The 17,068-nt window shown below is 38.8% G+C and overlaps 1 protein-coding gene across 33 annotated transcripts in view; it reads right to left on the bottom strand.

Moving 5' to 3' along the window:
- The window catches only part of R3HDM2 (R3H domain containing 2), a 163,513-nt gene that overhangs the window by 109,314 nt on the left and 37,131 nt on the right, over positions 1–17,068 (bottom strand). For 21 of the 33 annotated variants that reach the window (XM_058742267.1, XM_058742268.1, XM_058742271.1 and 18 more), the window contains exon 3: positions 14,028–14,095. The exons of 5 other annotated variants lie outside the window; for them this stretch is intronic. In XM_058742267.1, the coding sequence (XP_058598250.1) occupies positions 14,028–14,095 (68 nt within the window). The remainder of the gene's footprint in view (positions 1–14,027; positions 14,096–17,068) is intronic. 7 more of the 33 variants (XM_058742287.1, XM_058742294.1, XM_058742296.1 and 4 more) reach the window with 1 other exon arrangement.

Raw genomic sequence — 17,068 nt, 5'->3', positions numbered from 1 at the left:
GCACTTTATTTCAAAAATAAATAAACATTAAAATAAATGAGTAAATAAATACATAAATACATAAGTAAATAAATAAAATAAAAATCTTAAAAAAAAAAAAAACACCAAAAGCATTTTTCACAGAACAAACAATCTTAAAATTTGTATGGAACCACAAAAGACCCCAAATAGCCAAAACAATCTTGAAAAAGAAAGGCAAAGCTGGAGGCATCACAATTCCAGACCTCAAGTTGTATTACAAAGCTATAGTAATCAAAACAGTATGAAACTGGCACAAAAACAGACATACAGAACAACAGAACAGAATAGAAAATCCAGAAATAAACTCACAATTATACGGTCAATTAATCTTGGACAAAGCAGGAAAGAATATCCAAAGGGAAAGACAATGTCTCTTTCACAAATGGTGTTGGGAAAAGGGAACAGCAAAAGAATGAAACTGGACCACTTTCTTACACCATACACAAAAATAAATTCAAAAGGGATTAAAGACCTAAATGTGAGACTTGAAACCATAAAAATCCTACAAGAGAGCACAGGCTGTAATGTCTCTGACATCAGCCATAGAATTTTTTCTTATGTCCCCCAAGGCAAAAGAAACAAAAGTAAAAATAAACAAAAGCATGCATAAACAAACAAACAGCTTCTACACAGTGAAGGAAACAATCAACAAAACTAAAAGGCAACCTAGAGAAGATATATGCAAATGATACATCCGATAAAACGTTAGTATCAAAATAAATAAAGAACTTACATGAACTCAACACCCCAAAAATTAAAAATCCAATTAAAAAGAATACATGAACAGACATTTCTCCAAAAAAAGACATACAGATGGCCAACAGATATGTGAAAAGATGCTCATCATCACTAATCATCAGGGAAATGCAAATCAAAACTACAATGACATAATCACCCTCACACCTGTCAGAATGGTTACAATGAATAATACAGGAAATAACAACATGTTGGTGAGGATGTAGAAAAAAGGGATCCTCTTCCACTGCTGGGGGATTCAATGTTGCACTGGTATAGTCACTGTGGGAAACAGTATGAAGGTTCCTCAAAAAGTTAAAAGACCCTATGATCCAGCAATTGCACTACTGGGTATTTACCCACATAATACAGAAACGCAAACTCAAACAGACACATGCAGGGACACCTAGGTGGCTCAGCCGGCTAAGCATCAGACTTCAGCTCCCAAAATGACCTCATCGTTCATCAGTTCGAGCTCTGCATCAGGCTCTCTGCTGTCAGCAGAAAGTCAACTCTGGATCCTTTGTCCCCCTCTGCACCTCTCCAGCTCTCTCTCTCTCTCTCTCTCAAAAAAAAAAAAAAAAAAAATTAAAATAGGGGCACCTGGGTGGCCCAGTCAGTTGAGTATCTGACTTTGGCTCAGATCATGATCTCACGGTTCAGGAGTTCGAGTCCCACATTGGGCTCGCTGCTGTCAGCCTGTCAGCACAGAGCCTGCTTCAGATCCTCTGTCTCCCTCTCTCTACCCCTCCTCTGCTTGCACTCTTCCCTCCAAAATAAGTAAATGTTAAAAATAATAGGGGCGCCTGGGTGGCTCAGTCAGTTGAGCATCTGACTTCAGCTCAGGTCATGATCTCATCACAGTTCGTGGGTTCGAGCCCCGTGTCGGGCTCTGTGCTGACAGCTGGGAGCCTGGAGCCTACATGGGATCCTGTGTCTCCCTCTCTCTCTGCCCCTCCCCTGCTCACGCTCTGTCTGTCTCTCTCAAAAATAAACACTAAAAATAATTTTAAAAATAATAAACATTTGTATTTTTTTAAATTTTTTAACGTTTATTTATTAATGAGAGACAGACACAGAGCGTGAGCAGGGGAGGGGTAGAGAGAAGGGAGAACACAGAACCTGAAGTAGGCTCCAGGCTCTGAGCTGTCAGCACAGAGCCCGACATGGAGCTCGAACTCACGAACTGTGAGATCATGACCTGAGCCGAAGTCAGTCACCTAACCAATCAAACCACCTAGGCGCCCCAATAATAAACATTTTTAAAAGGGACACATGCACCCCTATTTTTACAGCAGCATTATTTATAACAGCTAAGATATGGAAGCAGCCCAAGTGTTCATCAACTGATGAATGCATAAAGATGTGGTATATACACAAGGGAATATTCAGTCATAAAAAAGAATGAAATCTTGCCATTTGCAACAAATGGATGGAGCTAAAGGGTGTAATGCTAAGTGAAAGAAGTAAGGCATAGAAAAACAAATACCATACAATTTTACTCATGTGAAATTTAAGAACTAAACAAGGAAAGGGGGGAAAAAAAAGAGAGACAAAAAGAAACAGTCTCTTAACAATAGAGAACAAACTGATGGTTACCAGAGGGGAAGGGGGCACGGGGGATCAATGAAATAGGTGATGGAGATAAAGAAATGGACTTGTCGGGGAGGGGGTTGTGCCTGGATGGTTCATTCAGTTAAGCACTGACTTCAGCTCAGGTCATGATCTTGCAGTTAGTGGGTTTGAGCCCCATGTCCGGCTCTGTGCTGACACCTTACAGCCTGGATTCTGCTTCGGATTCTATGTCTCCCTCTCTCTCTGCCCCTCCCCTGCTCATGATCTGTCTCTCTGAAAAATGAATAAACGTTTAAAAAAAAAAAGTGCACTTGTTGGGGCACCTGGCTGGCTTAGTTGGTGCAGCGTGCAACTCTTGATCTCGGGATTATAGGTTCGAGCCCCACAACGGGTGTAGAGATTACTTAAAAATAAAATCTCAAAAAATAACAGTAATAAGTACACTTGTCCTGATGAGCACCAGGTAAATAAAATTAAAAAGATGAAATAATAAAATAAAACATGGTAAATGTGATGTGCCCATCAGCTGACTAATCAAAGTGCCCAATAGGCAGTTATACTGGTGAGACCGGATATCTCTACAACCAAACTGTGACAGAAGTTGAAATCTTGGATTTTAAAGGGAGAGTGCATGGTGAGAACAGTGGAATATTAGCAGCAAAGAAGGCTAGAGAGATATGCAGAGACCTCAGGACACACAAATATTTAAAGAATAAAGAAGAGGGGGGCAGCTGGTTGGCTCAATCAGTTAAGTGTCTGACTCTTCATTTCAGCTCAGGTCATGATCTCACAGATCACGGGTTTGAGCCCCATCTTGGGCTCTGCGCTGACAGTGCAGCACCTGCTTGGAATTCTCTCTCTCTTCCTCTCTCACTGCCCTACTCGCATGCTCTTTCAAAATAAACAAATAAACTTAAAAAAAAATAATAAGAATGAAGAAGAGGTAGAGGACTCCATACAGAGGAAAAGGAAAGTTATAAAAACTAGAAATAAAATTGAAAAGTAAAAAAGCATATCACCAGCTATCAGTTATAAAGAGAAAAAGCTTGTCAGGGCTTCAAGGTAAAGCAAAAAATCATCCACTGTTAGGAATGGTAGGGAAAAATATAATAGATAAATCAGCATCAACTCCAAAATCGCAATTCAGGGGCGCCTGGGTGGCGCAGTCGGTTAAGCGTCCGACTTCAGCCAGGTCACGATCTCGCGGTCCGTGAGTTCGAGCCCCGCGTCAGGCTCTGGGCCGATGGCTCGGAGCCTGGAGCCTGTTTCCGATTCTGTGTCTCCCTCTCTCTCTGCCCCTCCCCCGTTCATGCTCTGTCTCTCTCTGTCCCAAAAATAAATAAAAAACGTTGAAAAAAAAGAATTTTTTCAAAATCGCAATTCAGGCAAGTGTTTCAATCTCTTCTCATATAATACTTTTTTCTTATCAGAGTTACTTATAAACAATAGAAAGATTTCAGGTTGTTCTTCTTTGCCTTGTGCTCACCCCTCCAGAGGAAATACAAACAAGTAACAAAATGACAAAGGATGGAGATGGAAAGATCCTGGATGAAATATATAAAGGGAGTTGACTGAAGCAGTGACTCAATGAAGAGGCATTCATTCATCCAGTAAATACTCGCTGAGTAACCACTCTGTGCAAGGCATCATGACAGCAACTGTTAAAAAAAATAGCTTACTAATATAACAAACTATGCCCTTGGTTCATCAGCTAAAGTGATAAGCTGGAAAGAGAAATAAAACTTTCCTGATAAGACTGGCACAAGCAGAGGCTGCTCTATTCCAAAGGTGACTCTAGCAGATTCCTAGAACTCAAAGTCACCTATTATTGAAATGTGTCCTAATTCCACAAAATAAGTCCAAAGAAATATTTTCTTCAATGTTTGAGAACTATGTGATCCTGTAGCAATATTATATCTCTCTGAGTTTTTACATAGATAACTGTAGCTTTAAAAGGCAGAGATAACTCTTTTAAGAAATTCTAGCATATTTTTATCAAATCATCATAAATGCTAATGTAAGTCCCAAAACTAATAATAAAAGTTAAGGGACAATTACCTAACTAGATGCACTTAGGCTGGAAAGGCTGCTTTTAACTAGTCAACTCTACCTTTTAAATATAGGAAAATGTGGTTTTATAAATATAGCCATTCTTTCGAGAAAAGGACTTTATGGATAAGAATAGAGAAAAGGCATATGAAAGCCAGAATCTAGCTTAACATCCAAAGAGAACCTTGAACAAGAAAGGATATATTATCACACACAAGCTGTCACTAAAATCTTTTCACACCATCATCTTGTGCTATGGTAGCTAACCTATTTCTAGCTCTAAGCCTGTATCTGATTGATTTGCAAACTTTTGGAAGTAGCTGGGCTTCAACAGACACCGAACAACATCAGAAGTATCTTTTTGTCTGAATTATATTTAGCCTCTATTCCCCCCTCCTTTTCTGTTAAGAACTTGAGAAAGGAAGGAATTGTTAGATGGTAGTTACTAACAACAGGTGTTCCTAATGTTATTGAAAGCTTTGGCCATGGAAAGCGAGAGGGGAGTGGGGGTAGATTTCATTCCTAACATGGAGTACCAAAGATCATATTTACCTTCCTGGCAGACAAAAGAGACAAAATGGGTAAAACAGTGGTTTTTAAGACACTGGACATCAGGCAATAAAGGACAGTGATTCCTGAGAAATGGGAAACAAATACAGTAAGCCCCATGATTACCCATGCTTAATGCCTGGAGAGTGCTTCTAAGTAATGTCAAAAAAAGGGGGGAGCTAAGCAGCAACCTGGGGAGAGTCCAACATGCTCCCTTTGTGCAAAGTGAAAGTCTGAGAAAGCAAAGGAGTCTAGAGTTCACAAAAGAGAGTATGCCACAAACTGGAGAAAATACTTGCATATTTAACAAAGGAACTGTACCTAGAACATATAAATAGAATATATAAACTCTCAAAACTTAAACAATTAGAAAATGGGGCCACCTGGGTGGCTCAGTTGCTTAAGTGTCTGACTTTGGCTCAGGTCATGATCTCACAGTTCGTGAGTTTGAGCCCCGCGTCGGGCTCTGTGCTGACAGCTCACAGCCTGGAGCCTGCTTCAGATTCTGTCTCCCTCTCTCTCTGCCCCATCCCTACTCATGCTCTGTCTCTCTTTGTCTTAAAAATAAATAAAACATTTAAAAAAATTAAAAAAACAATTAGAAAATGGGCAAAAGACATGAGCAGACACATTCAAAATCATTAGCCATGAGGGAAATGCAAATTAAAACCACAATGAGATATCTATCATACCTATCATAATGGCTAACATAAAAAATACTGACAATACCAAATGTTGGCAAGAATGCAGAAAAACTAAATGGCTCATACGTAGCTGATGGGAATACAAAATGGTACAGGAACTCTAGAAGACAGTTTCTTTTACAATGAAATATGTAATTACCTTACCACCCAGCAACTGTACTCTTGGGGATTTATCCCAGGAAAATAAAAACACATGTTTACACAAAAACCTATACATGAATGTTCACAGCTTTATTCATAATGGACAAAAATTGCAACCAACACAGAAGTCCTTCAACAGGTGAATGTTTAAATAAACTTGGGACAGCCATACCACAGAATATTACTCAGCAATTTGTACCCCCCAAAAAGGTACAAACTATGGATGGATGTCAAGGGAATTATGCTGAATAGGAGAAAAAGTCAATCTCAAGAGGTTACATATGGTATGATTCCATTTAATTAACATTTTGAAACAACAATATTAGTTGAAGAATAGATTAGTAATTGCCAGGGTTACAGGTTCATAAATGGGGTGGAAGTAGGTGGATGTGGTTGTAAAAGGGCAACAGGAAGGATTCTTCTGGGAATGGAACTGTTCTATATCTTGATGGTGGTTGTGCATACAAAAATTTATACAAGATGAAATTCCACAGAACTTCCCTCAACACACACACACACGCATGCAGAGAGAAGTGCATGTAAAACTGGTCAAATCTGAACAGACTCTATACATTGTACCAATATTAATTTCCTACCTTTGATATGGTACTACAGTTACAGAAGCTGTCACAATGGGGATAAATTGGGTGAAGAGCACATGGAATATTGCTGTACATTTTTTCCCAACTTCCTGTATATTATACTTATTTCACAATGAAAAGTTAAAATAAATGACCGAGAAATGATAGAGCATAAAACTAGTAAAGAAAGACATTTAGAAAATTATAACTATATTCCATATGTGTAAGAATCTAAAGGAAAAAGTAAGCATGTTAGGTAGAAGAAGTAAAAAAAATCTGAAATGGTATAGATAAAAGTACACTATGTAAGATTAACAGCAGATTAAAAATTGCAACAGAACAAATCAGGGGGAGAATATATGAAAACACAGCAATAGAAACCAACCAAAATAAAACGTAGAAAGAAAAAAAGACACTGAAATAAAATGAACAAAGCATAAGTGAACTGTAGGACAAATCCAAATTGCCTAATACAGGGGTTAGTGGCATTTCCAAATAAAAGACAGGGGAAAAATATTAAAAATTTTTTTTAATGTTTATTTGAGAGAGAGAGAGAAAGAGAGAGAGAGAGGGAGAGAGTGGGGGAGGGGCAGAGAGAGAGGGAAAGAGAGGATCCCAAGCAGGCTCTGCACTGTCAGCACGGAGACCTATGCGGGGCTCAAACTCATGAACCGAGAGATCATGACCTGACCTGAAGTCGGATGCTTAAATGACTGAGCCACCCAGGAGCACCTTTTTTTTTTTTTTTTGAGTTTATTTACTTTGAGATAGAGAGCATGAGCTAGAGAGGGGCAGAGAGGGAAAATCCCAAGCAGGATCTGCACTGTCAGTGCAAAGCCCGATGCAGGGCTCAAACTCACAAACCATGAGATTATAACCTGAGCCAAAATCAAGAGTCAGACACTTAATCAATGAGCCACCCAAGCACCCCCAAAATAAATAAACATTAAAAAAAAAAAAAAGATTCTCTCCTTCCCCTACTCATGCTCTCAAAAAAAAAAAAAAAAAAAAAGCTATGACTAAAGAATTAAAGGAAAAGTATGAGAACAATGTCTGTTTTTTTGTAGTTTTTAATGTTTACTTATTTTTGAGAGAGAGAGAGAGAGCAAGAGTATGCACAAGCTGGGGAGGGACAGGGAGAGAATGAGGAGACAGAAAATCCAAAGCAGGCTCTGTGCTGTCATAGACCATGATGTGGGGCTTGCTCAAACTCATGAGCCCTGAAATCATGAACTGAGCCAAAGTCAGAGGCTTAACTGACTGGGCCACCCAGGCATCCCTGAATAATGTCTAACCAGAAACAGAATATTAATAGAAAGATAGAAATTATAAAAAGGAACCAAATGGAAATTTTGGAGTTGGAAAGTACAATAATAAAAACGAAAAATGTTAAGTAGAGGGGTTTGACACAAGATCTGAGCAGGCAGAAGAATCAACAAACTTGAAGCTAGGTCAATTAGGAATATCCAGTCTGGGGCCACCTGGCTGGATCAGTGGGAAGAGCATGCAACTCTTGATTTCAGGGTTGTGAGTTTGAGTAACCTCTAAATAAATAAAAATTTGGGATGCCTGGTGGCTCAGGTAGTTGAGCATCTGACTCTTGATTTCAGCTCAGGTCATAATCTCATAGTTTGTGAGACTGAGCTCCACATCAGGGTCCGAAATGACAGCACAGAGCCTGCTTAGGATTCTCTCTCCCCCTCTCTATCTACCCCTCCCCCGCGTGCATAAACTCAAGCTCTCTCAAAATAAATATAGTTAAAATTAAAATTAAATTAAATTAAAACAAACAAACAAACAAAAAAAGACAGCTAGGGCAATAAGGCAATAAAAAGAAAGAAAAGACATTCAGTTTGGAAAAGAAGGAAAGCCTTTTCTATTTGCAGATGATATTCTTATATATAGAAAATCCTAAGAAATCGGGGTGCCTGGTTGGCTCAGTCAATGGAGCATGTGACTCCTGATTTCAGGGTTGTGAGTTCAAGCCCCAAGTTGGGCATGTAGCCTACCTAAAAAAAATAAAAACAAAAAATAAAAAATAAAAAAATTCCTAAGGAATCCACTAAAAGTAAGTTCAGCAACGTTGCAAGATACAAGGTCAATATACAAAAATGGATTGTATTTCTATAAACAATTAATATTCCAAATATGAAATCAAGCAAAAACTTCCATTTACAGTAGTAACAAAAATAATAAGATACTTAAGTATAAATTTAACAAAAAAGTTAAATAGAGTAGGGTTAAAAAAAGTGTAAGGGTTATATATTAAAAATCATAAACTGGGGCGCCTGGGTGGCTCGGTCGGTTGAGCGTCCGACTTCGGCTCAGGTCATGATCTCACGGTCCGCGAGTTCGAGCCCCGCGTCGGGCTCTGGGCTGATGGCTCAGAGCCTGGAGCCTGCTTCCGATTCTGTGTCTCCCTCTCTCTCTGCCCCTTCCCTGCTCATGCTCCGTCTCTCTCTGTCTCAACAATAAATAAAAACATTAAGAAAAAAAAAAAATTTTTAAAAAATAAATAAATAAATAAAAAAAATCATAAACTGTCACTGATAGAAATTGAAGGTCTAAATAAGGGAGAAGATGTCCCATGTTCATGGACTGAAAGACTTAATATTGCTAAAGTGGTAACACTCCCCAAACTGATCTACAGATTCAGAGCAATCCCTATCAAAATCCTAGCTGGCTTTTTTTAAGAAATTGACAATAACATCTTAAAATTCATATGGAAATGCAAGGGACCCAGAATAAACAACATAATCCTTTTTTTTTTTTAAGTAATCTCTACACCCAACATGGGGTTCAAATTCATGACTCTGAGATCAAGAGTCACATGGTCTAGCGAATGAGACACCCAGGTACACCAAATAACATAATCTTGAAAAAGAAAAACACAATTGGAGGACTCACATTTCCCAATTTCATCTTACAACTAAAGCTACAGTAATCAAAACAGTGTCATAGTGGAATGGAATTGAAAGCCCAGAAATAGGGGCGCCTGGGTGGCGCAGTCGGTTAAGCGTCCGACTTCAGCCAGGTCACGATCTCGCGGTCTGTGAGTTCGAGCCCCGCGTCAGGCTCTGGGCTGATGGCTCGGAGCTTGGAGCCTGTTTCCAATTCTGTGTGTCTCCCTCTCTCTCTGCCCCTTCCCCGTTCATGCTCTGTCTCTCTCTGTCCCAAAAATAAATAAAAACCGTTGAAAAAAAAATTAAAAAAAAAAAAAAGAAAGCCCAGAAATAAACCTTTACATTTATGGTCAACTAACTTTCTAACAAGGAGGCCAAGATAATCAAATAGGCTAAGGACAGTGTTTTCAACAAATAGTGCTCAGAGAAGTGGATAGCTACACACAAAATAATAAAGTTGGAACGATACTTCACATCATACATAAAAATTAACTGAAAATAGAACACAGACCTAAATGTAAGAGCTACAACTATAAAACTCAAAATAAAACACTGGAATAAATCTTCATGACCTTGAGGAATGCCTGGGTGGTTCAGCCAGTTGAGCTTCTGACTCTTAATTTTGGCTCAGGTCATGATCTCAAGGTTCCTGGGATTGAGCTCCGCCTCAGGCTCCATGCTGACAGCACAGGGTTCTCTGTATCCCTCTCTCAGTGTCCCTACCCTACTTGTGCATGTACTCTCTCTCAAAATAAGTAATCATTTATTAAAAAAAAAATCTTGATGACCTTGGATTAGGCAAAATTTTCTTAGAAACAACACTAAAAGCATAAGCAACAAAAGAAAAAATAGATCAGTAGACTTCATCAAATTTAAAACTTCGTAAACAATACCATCAAGAAAGTGAATTCAAAGACAACTCAGAGAATAAGAAAAAATATTTGCAAATCATGTATAGAATAAGGAACTTGGTATCCATAATAAAGAACTCTTACAACACAATAAAAAAAGATATGTTATCCAAAAAAGGCAAAGGATTTAAATATACATTTCTCCAAAAAATATACAAATGGCCAATAAGTACAGGAAAAGATGCTCAACATCCTTAGTCATCAGGGTAGTGCAAATCAAAACCATAATGGTATTGACACCCACTAGGATGGCTAGACTCAAAAAGACAGAAAGTAAGTTTAGTGAGGAAAGACAAACTGGGACCCTTACACATTGCTAGTGGGAATGTAAAATTATGCAGCCACTATGGAAGCAGTTTTACAGTACTTCAAAAAGTTACCACATGATTCATATACACAATGGAATACTACGTGGCAATGAGAAAGAATGCAATATGGTCTTTGTAGCAACATGGATGGAACTGGAGAGTGTTATGCTAAGTGAAATAAGTCATACAGAGAAGGACAGATTCCATATGTTTTCACTCCTATGTGGATCCTGAGAAACTTAACAGAAGACCATGGGGGAGGGGAAGAAAAAAAATGGTTAGAGAGGGAAGGAGCCAAAACATAAGAGACTCCTAAACACTCAGAACAAACCGAGGGTTTATGGGGGGTGGGAGGGAAGGGTGGGTGGGTGAAAGGTATTGAGGGCACCTGTTGGGATGAGCACTGGGTGTTGTATGGAAACCAATCTGACAATAAATTTCATAAAAAAAAAAAAAAAGTTACCACATGATCCAGCAATTATACTCCTAGATATATACCCAAAAGAAATTAAAACATATGTCCACACAAAAACTTGTAAATACACGTTCATAGTACCCAAAAAGTGGAAACAACCCAAATGTCTATCAACTGATTAATGGATAAACTAAATGTAATATATCCACACAATGGAATATTATTCAGCCATAAAAAGGAACAAAAGTCCTGATGCATGCTACAACTTGGATGAATCTCGAAAACATGCTAAATGAAAGAAGCCAGACATAAAAGGTTCACATACTGCCTGATTCTTTTTAAATTTTTTTTTCAACGTTTTTTATTTATTTTTGGGACAGAGAGAGACAGAGCATGAACAGGGGAGGGGCAGAGAGAGAGGGAGACACAGAATCGGAAACAGGCTCCAGGCTCCGAGCCATCAGCCCAGAGCCTGACGCGGGGCTCGAACTCACGGACCGCGAGATCGTGACCTGGCTGAAGTCGGACGCTTAACCGACTGCACCACCCAGGCGCCCCAAGCCTGATTCTTTTTAGAAGATATATCCAGTCAAGGTAAATCCATAGAGGCAGAAAGCAAATTAGAGGTTACCAGGTAAAGCAGAGGGGGGAGGGGAGGGAATGGGAATTATTATTTAATGAGTATGGGGTGGTTTATAGAATGATGAAAATGTTCTGAGACTAGAGACAGCTAGTGGTTGCACAACATCACAAATACACTAAATACCACTGAACTACATACCAAAATTATTAATTGTAAGTTATGTGAATTTCACTACAAAAAAAAAAAAAAGAGGGACTCCTGGGTGGCTCAGTTGGTTAAGCGACCGACTTCGGCTTAGGTCATGATCTTATAGCTCATGGGTTCGAGCCCCACGTTATGCTCTGTGCTAACAGCTCAGAGCCTGGAGTCTGCTTCAGCTTCTGTGTCTCCCTCTCTCTCTCTGACCCTCCCCCGCTCATGTTCAGTCTCTCTCTCTCTCTCTCTCTCAAAAATAAATAAACATTAAAAAAAAAAAGAAATTAACTTAGGAGGGGGAAAAAGCGTATGTCCATATAAGGATTTGTACACAAATAGTTATAGTATAACTTTATTTTTAATTGCCAAAAACTGGAAACAACCTAAATGTGCATCATCAAAACACAAACAGATAAACAAATTGTGCTATAGCCACATGATGGATCGCTACTCAGCAATAAAAATGAACTACTCATACATGCATCAACATAGATGAATCTCAAAATAATTATGGTTAGTAAAAAAAAAGCCAAACCAAAAATAAATGTAAGAATATATTCTTTACAATTCCATCTATATAAAATTCTAGACAATGCAAACTGTTCTACAGCGACAGAAAGTTGATCAGTGGTTGCTTGGAGACCACAGAAGTTGAGGAAAGGATTAAAAATGGGAGTAAGGAGGGGCGCCTGGGTGGCTCAGTCGGTTGAGCGGCTGACTGGTTCAGGTCATGATCTCACAGTTCGTGAGTTAGAGCCTCCCGCCAGGCTCTGTGCTGACAGCTCGGAGTCTGGAGCATGCTTTGGATTCTCTCTCTCTCAAAAATAAACATTAAAAAAGAATTTTTTTTTAAATGGGGATAAGGAAACTTGTGGGGGTGATACATTATCTGAACTGTGGTAATAGTTTCATGGGTGAACAACACATACGTCAAAACTTAACAAACTGTACACTTTTAATATGTACAGTTTACTATATGTCAATTATAGCTCACGATCTTTTTTGAAAAAGATGGGGAAAGGGGAAATAGGGCAATGTGCTCATGCTGGCCACTCAATAACTGGTAAGGGAGTAAAAGCAAGCGGTTTTACTGTGCTCGGTAACGGCGCAAACAGTTGGCAAAACTCCACATGGAAAGCCACTCAGAGGAGCATATCAATTTGAATTTCTTAAATTTACAAGTAATTCTATTAACCAACATTATAATTTCAGAGATGTTCAATCTCCATTTTTTGATTGATTTTCAGTTGGTAGTGCTAAAAACTCTCCAGTGCCAGAACTCTTCAGTTCTGGCAAGTACAACAATTAGTATGATCAGTAAATAAACATTTAGGTATACCAGGAAGGCTCCTAGAAAAAGCCCTAAGAAGGTTCCATAAAGCTAAAATACCTGTGAACAGTATCTCAAGTACATCAAAAACAACAAAAAAGATTATTATCTATACTAATAATCTTTTAAGAATTCCTCAGTTATTTCTTAACCTTTTATAAGACAAAGTAAATATCTGTTTCATAAGGTAAATATCTATCTACCTTTTGTAGATAATTATTCCGATAAATTTAAGCTACTTCAAAGCTTATTATCTACTTCTAAAAAGTCAGAAAAGCTTTAAAGTTAAAACTCTAGGGGTGCCTGGGTGGCTCAGTCAGTTAAGCTTTGGACTTCAGCTCAGGTCATGATCTCACAGTTTGTGAGTTTGAGCCCTGCGTCGGGCTCTGTGCTAACAGCTCAGAGCCTGGAGCCTGCTTCAGATTCTGTGTCTCCCTCTCTCTCTGCCCTCCCCCACTCATGCTCTGTTTCTGTTTCTCTCTCTCCCTCTCAAAAATAAATAAACATTAAAAATTTTTTTTAAGTTAAAACTCTAAATCATGTTAACTAACTAGAATTTAAATTAAAAATTGAAGGGGAAAAAAACCCTCTAAATTGGATTTTTCTTTACCAAAAAGTATGTCCATTGTTTTAAAGACAATAAATAAATAAATAAATAAATAAAGACAGACAGACAAAAAGTATGATGTATTCACTAGTGGGAAGAAGCTATGGATATGAGGGGTGAAGTTCAGTCAGTCAAAACCACTTTACATTCATGTATTTATGACAGGTGAGAAATGACATCATCTAATCCAAGCGACCATCATCTCTCACTTCAACTACAGCAGTAGCCTTTTTGCTTTCTTAATTCAGGTGAACTCAATCTTGATATACTCTAAAGTCTCAGTTTCCTCATCTATTAAATGGGTACAATAACACTTCCAACCTTGTGAGGTTGTGTGACAATTAAATGAGAATACAGGTATAGCACTTAGTTTGTTGCCTAGCGCACAGAAAGTGCTCTATAAATGTTACCTATTATTACCTGAATAAATGTTCAGCCTCCATGAGTCCAGTGCTGGAATGGCATCACATATAAGAAACAAGTCTAACCTCAAAAAAAAAACAAAAAACAAAAAACAAAAAACAAAAAGTTAAAAGCAATTTAATCTTAATATATTGAGACTCCCAAAGAAAATAAAGAGATCCATTTCAAAATCCACAGCAGCTTAGTATCTTCTTTCCCAATTCCTTTTGCTCACAATGTTTCTCTAACCCTACACCTGCCTGAACCCTCTATATCCATTCCTACTTCCTGTTTTTTTAAATCCACTGCTTTAATGCACGGTTTTATTTTATTATTTTTATTATTTATTTAAGTAATCTCTACGCCCATGTGGGACATCAACTCACAACTCACAACTCCTTCTCCTCTAATGATCCCCTCTTCTTATAAGCAGTTCTCAGTCCGCTTTCTATATAAATTAATTACCCAGTCTTACTCCTTGAAATTCTTCAGCTGTTTTTTATCCATTATCCTTTTATACAAGACAAATCTATAGTAACTGAGCTAGCAGATACTGAATCTCTCTCAGTAGGTGAGAAGAATACAGAAAAGCCAGAGACAGAATTTTCTTCTGTGAGTACAAATATTACAAACACATAATTTAGTATCTCCTCTGACTACAATATTTATTATTACTATTACTATGACAGGATTCTGAGAGCTGGCTGCTGCTTAATCCACATTAGAAACCCTGAGTGCTGAATGCCACCACTAGAACCCCTAATATGCCAAGCCAGCCTGTGTTCTTGGAAACCTCAAAGTACTTAAGTCTCGCCATGTTCTATGCTGAAGTGAGGAGTATCCCAAATTCATCATTTTGCTTTACAACTCTATCCCGTGAGTCTCACACTGCTAAAGTCTACCTTTCTAGTATCATACTAAGATTTCTATGAAAAAGTTTCTTTATAACCCCTGCACCCCAGGGTTTTGGTATTAGAAATGTGTGGTAGTTTGGTTAGAGTTGGAAGGCATGGCTATGGAATCACCCTTCCCTTTTCCACCACCAACGTTGGTCCTGAAACACTGACTGCATGGTGAATTTTTTTCCCCAGGAAATGCCTTATTCTGCCCTATGCAAAGAAATTACTAGTTACCTTTCCCCACAGGCCCTCAAGCCATGCCCAGATGCACCTGATTCTTAAGTGGGCACAGTGAGTTCATGCTGAGGGCCTTGACATACCAAGAGGTCTCTCTCCAACTCTGAGTCAAAGAATCAAGAGCAACGTAATTCAAAACACATACCAGTACTTATTGATGTTATGGTTTTCTTGCCCTATTTGTAATCTTATCAAAATTAAAAGTGGAATACTTTTGGAGTGCCTGGGTGGCTCAGTTGGTTAAGCATCTGACTTCGGCTTAGATCATGATGATCTCACGGCTCATGAGTTTGAGCCCTGCGTTGGGCTCTGTGCTGATAGCTCAGAGCCAGGAGACTGCTTCAGATTCTGTCTTCGTCTCTCTCTGCCCCTCCCCTGCTTGCTCTCTCTCTCTCTCTAAAAATAAACATTAAAAAAAATTTAGGGGAGCCTGGGTGCCCAGTTAAGCGTCCTACTTCTGCTCAGGTCATGATCTCACAGCTCATGGGTTCTAGCCCTGCGTCTGGCTCTGTGCTGACAGCTCAGAGCCTGAAGCCTGCTTCGGATTCTGTGTCTCCCTCTCTCTATCTGCCCTTCCCCTGCTCACACTCTGTACCTTTCTCTCTCTCAAAAATAAATGAACATTAAAAAAAATTGTTTTTATTTAAAAATTTAAAAAATTTAAAGTGGAGGGGTACCTGAGTAGCTCAGTCGGTTGAGCGTCCGACTTTGGCTCAGGTCACGACCTCGTAGTTTATGAATTCAAGCCCTACACTGGCTTGCGGCTGTGGGGGCGGGGGGGGGGGGGCGGGGGGAGCCCGCTTCAGATTCTCTGTCTCCCTCTCTCCTTGCCCCTCCCCTGCTTGCATTCTCTCAAAAATAAAAATACAATCTGTTTCAAAAAGTGGAATACTTTCTGAAAAACGTTCAATTCCCTTCTGCCATCCATCCTCCATAACTCTTATACACTTTGCAGGGCTTTAATAAAAATAAAAAACATGCAATCGTCTCTTAACTAATCTCTCTACTTCCTCTCTGGGCACTCTGCTATCTGTTCTCCCCAGAGAAGCACGAGTGATATTTTAAAAATGTAAATCACATCATTTAGCTTTCTTGATAAACCAGTTTCTTTCTACCAATGGTTTTCCATCCTCCTAAGCGAGATCTACAAATCCATACAAAATCTGGCCCCTGCCTATTCCTGAACATGCCAAATCACATACTCCCCACGAAGCCTTTGTATTTGTTGCTCTTCATGCCCAGAACACTCCTCTCCCATCAGGAAATGCTGGTTGCCTCCCTTCACATAATAGTTCATACATCACTACAAAAAGGTCCTGCCTGACCACCCCATCTGAAGTATCCCCTTCTCCCTTACTCTCAATCACATCACCACATCTATTTTCTTCATAGTACTCATCATAATCTGTAATTATTTATTTGAAAATTGTCTATCTTTTCAAACAAAAATGTAAGCTCTTTGAGGGCAGAAAACTTGTGTTCATATCTGTATCTATACCTCCGATGTGAAATAGTGCCTGACACATAATAAGCACTGTAACAGTTTTCTGTTTGACTCATTTACAAAGCTAAGTGCTATCTCTGAGGCAAACTTAGGTCTTTAAAATTTTTTTTTAATTTATTGAAATTATTTAAACTTAAAATTATTTAAACTTTTTAAAACTTACAGCCAGTAAGATAGCCAAGCCATCAAAATCCTGTGTTCCTGTCTTCATTCTAACAATCTGCCTTGCTTTCTCTGAAGATAAATATTTTACTCAGAAAATAAGATGGCAATCTTATCTGGCAACACTGTTTTCTGGGTCTGTGAGACCCAAATCCAAGGTTCTCAGGCAGCAGCGATTGACAAAAGATCTGGTTACCAGCTGCACTAAGAAGCACCTCACAACCCAGAACAACCAGGCTAAAACTGACACAAGGTAC

Source organism: Neofelis nebulosa, chromosome 8, assembly GCF_028018385.1.
Source record: "Neofelis nebulosa isolate mNeoNeb1 chromosome 8, mNeoNeb1.pri, whole genome shotgun sequence".
Taxonomy (NCBI): domain Eukaryota; kingdom Metazoa; phylum Chordata; class Mammalia; order Carnivora; family Felidae; genus Neofelis; species Neofelis nebulosa.
Note: the sequence above shows the minus strand (reverse complement) of the source record. Positions and strands in the feature narration are given on the sequence as shown.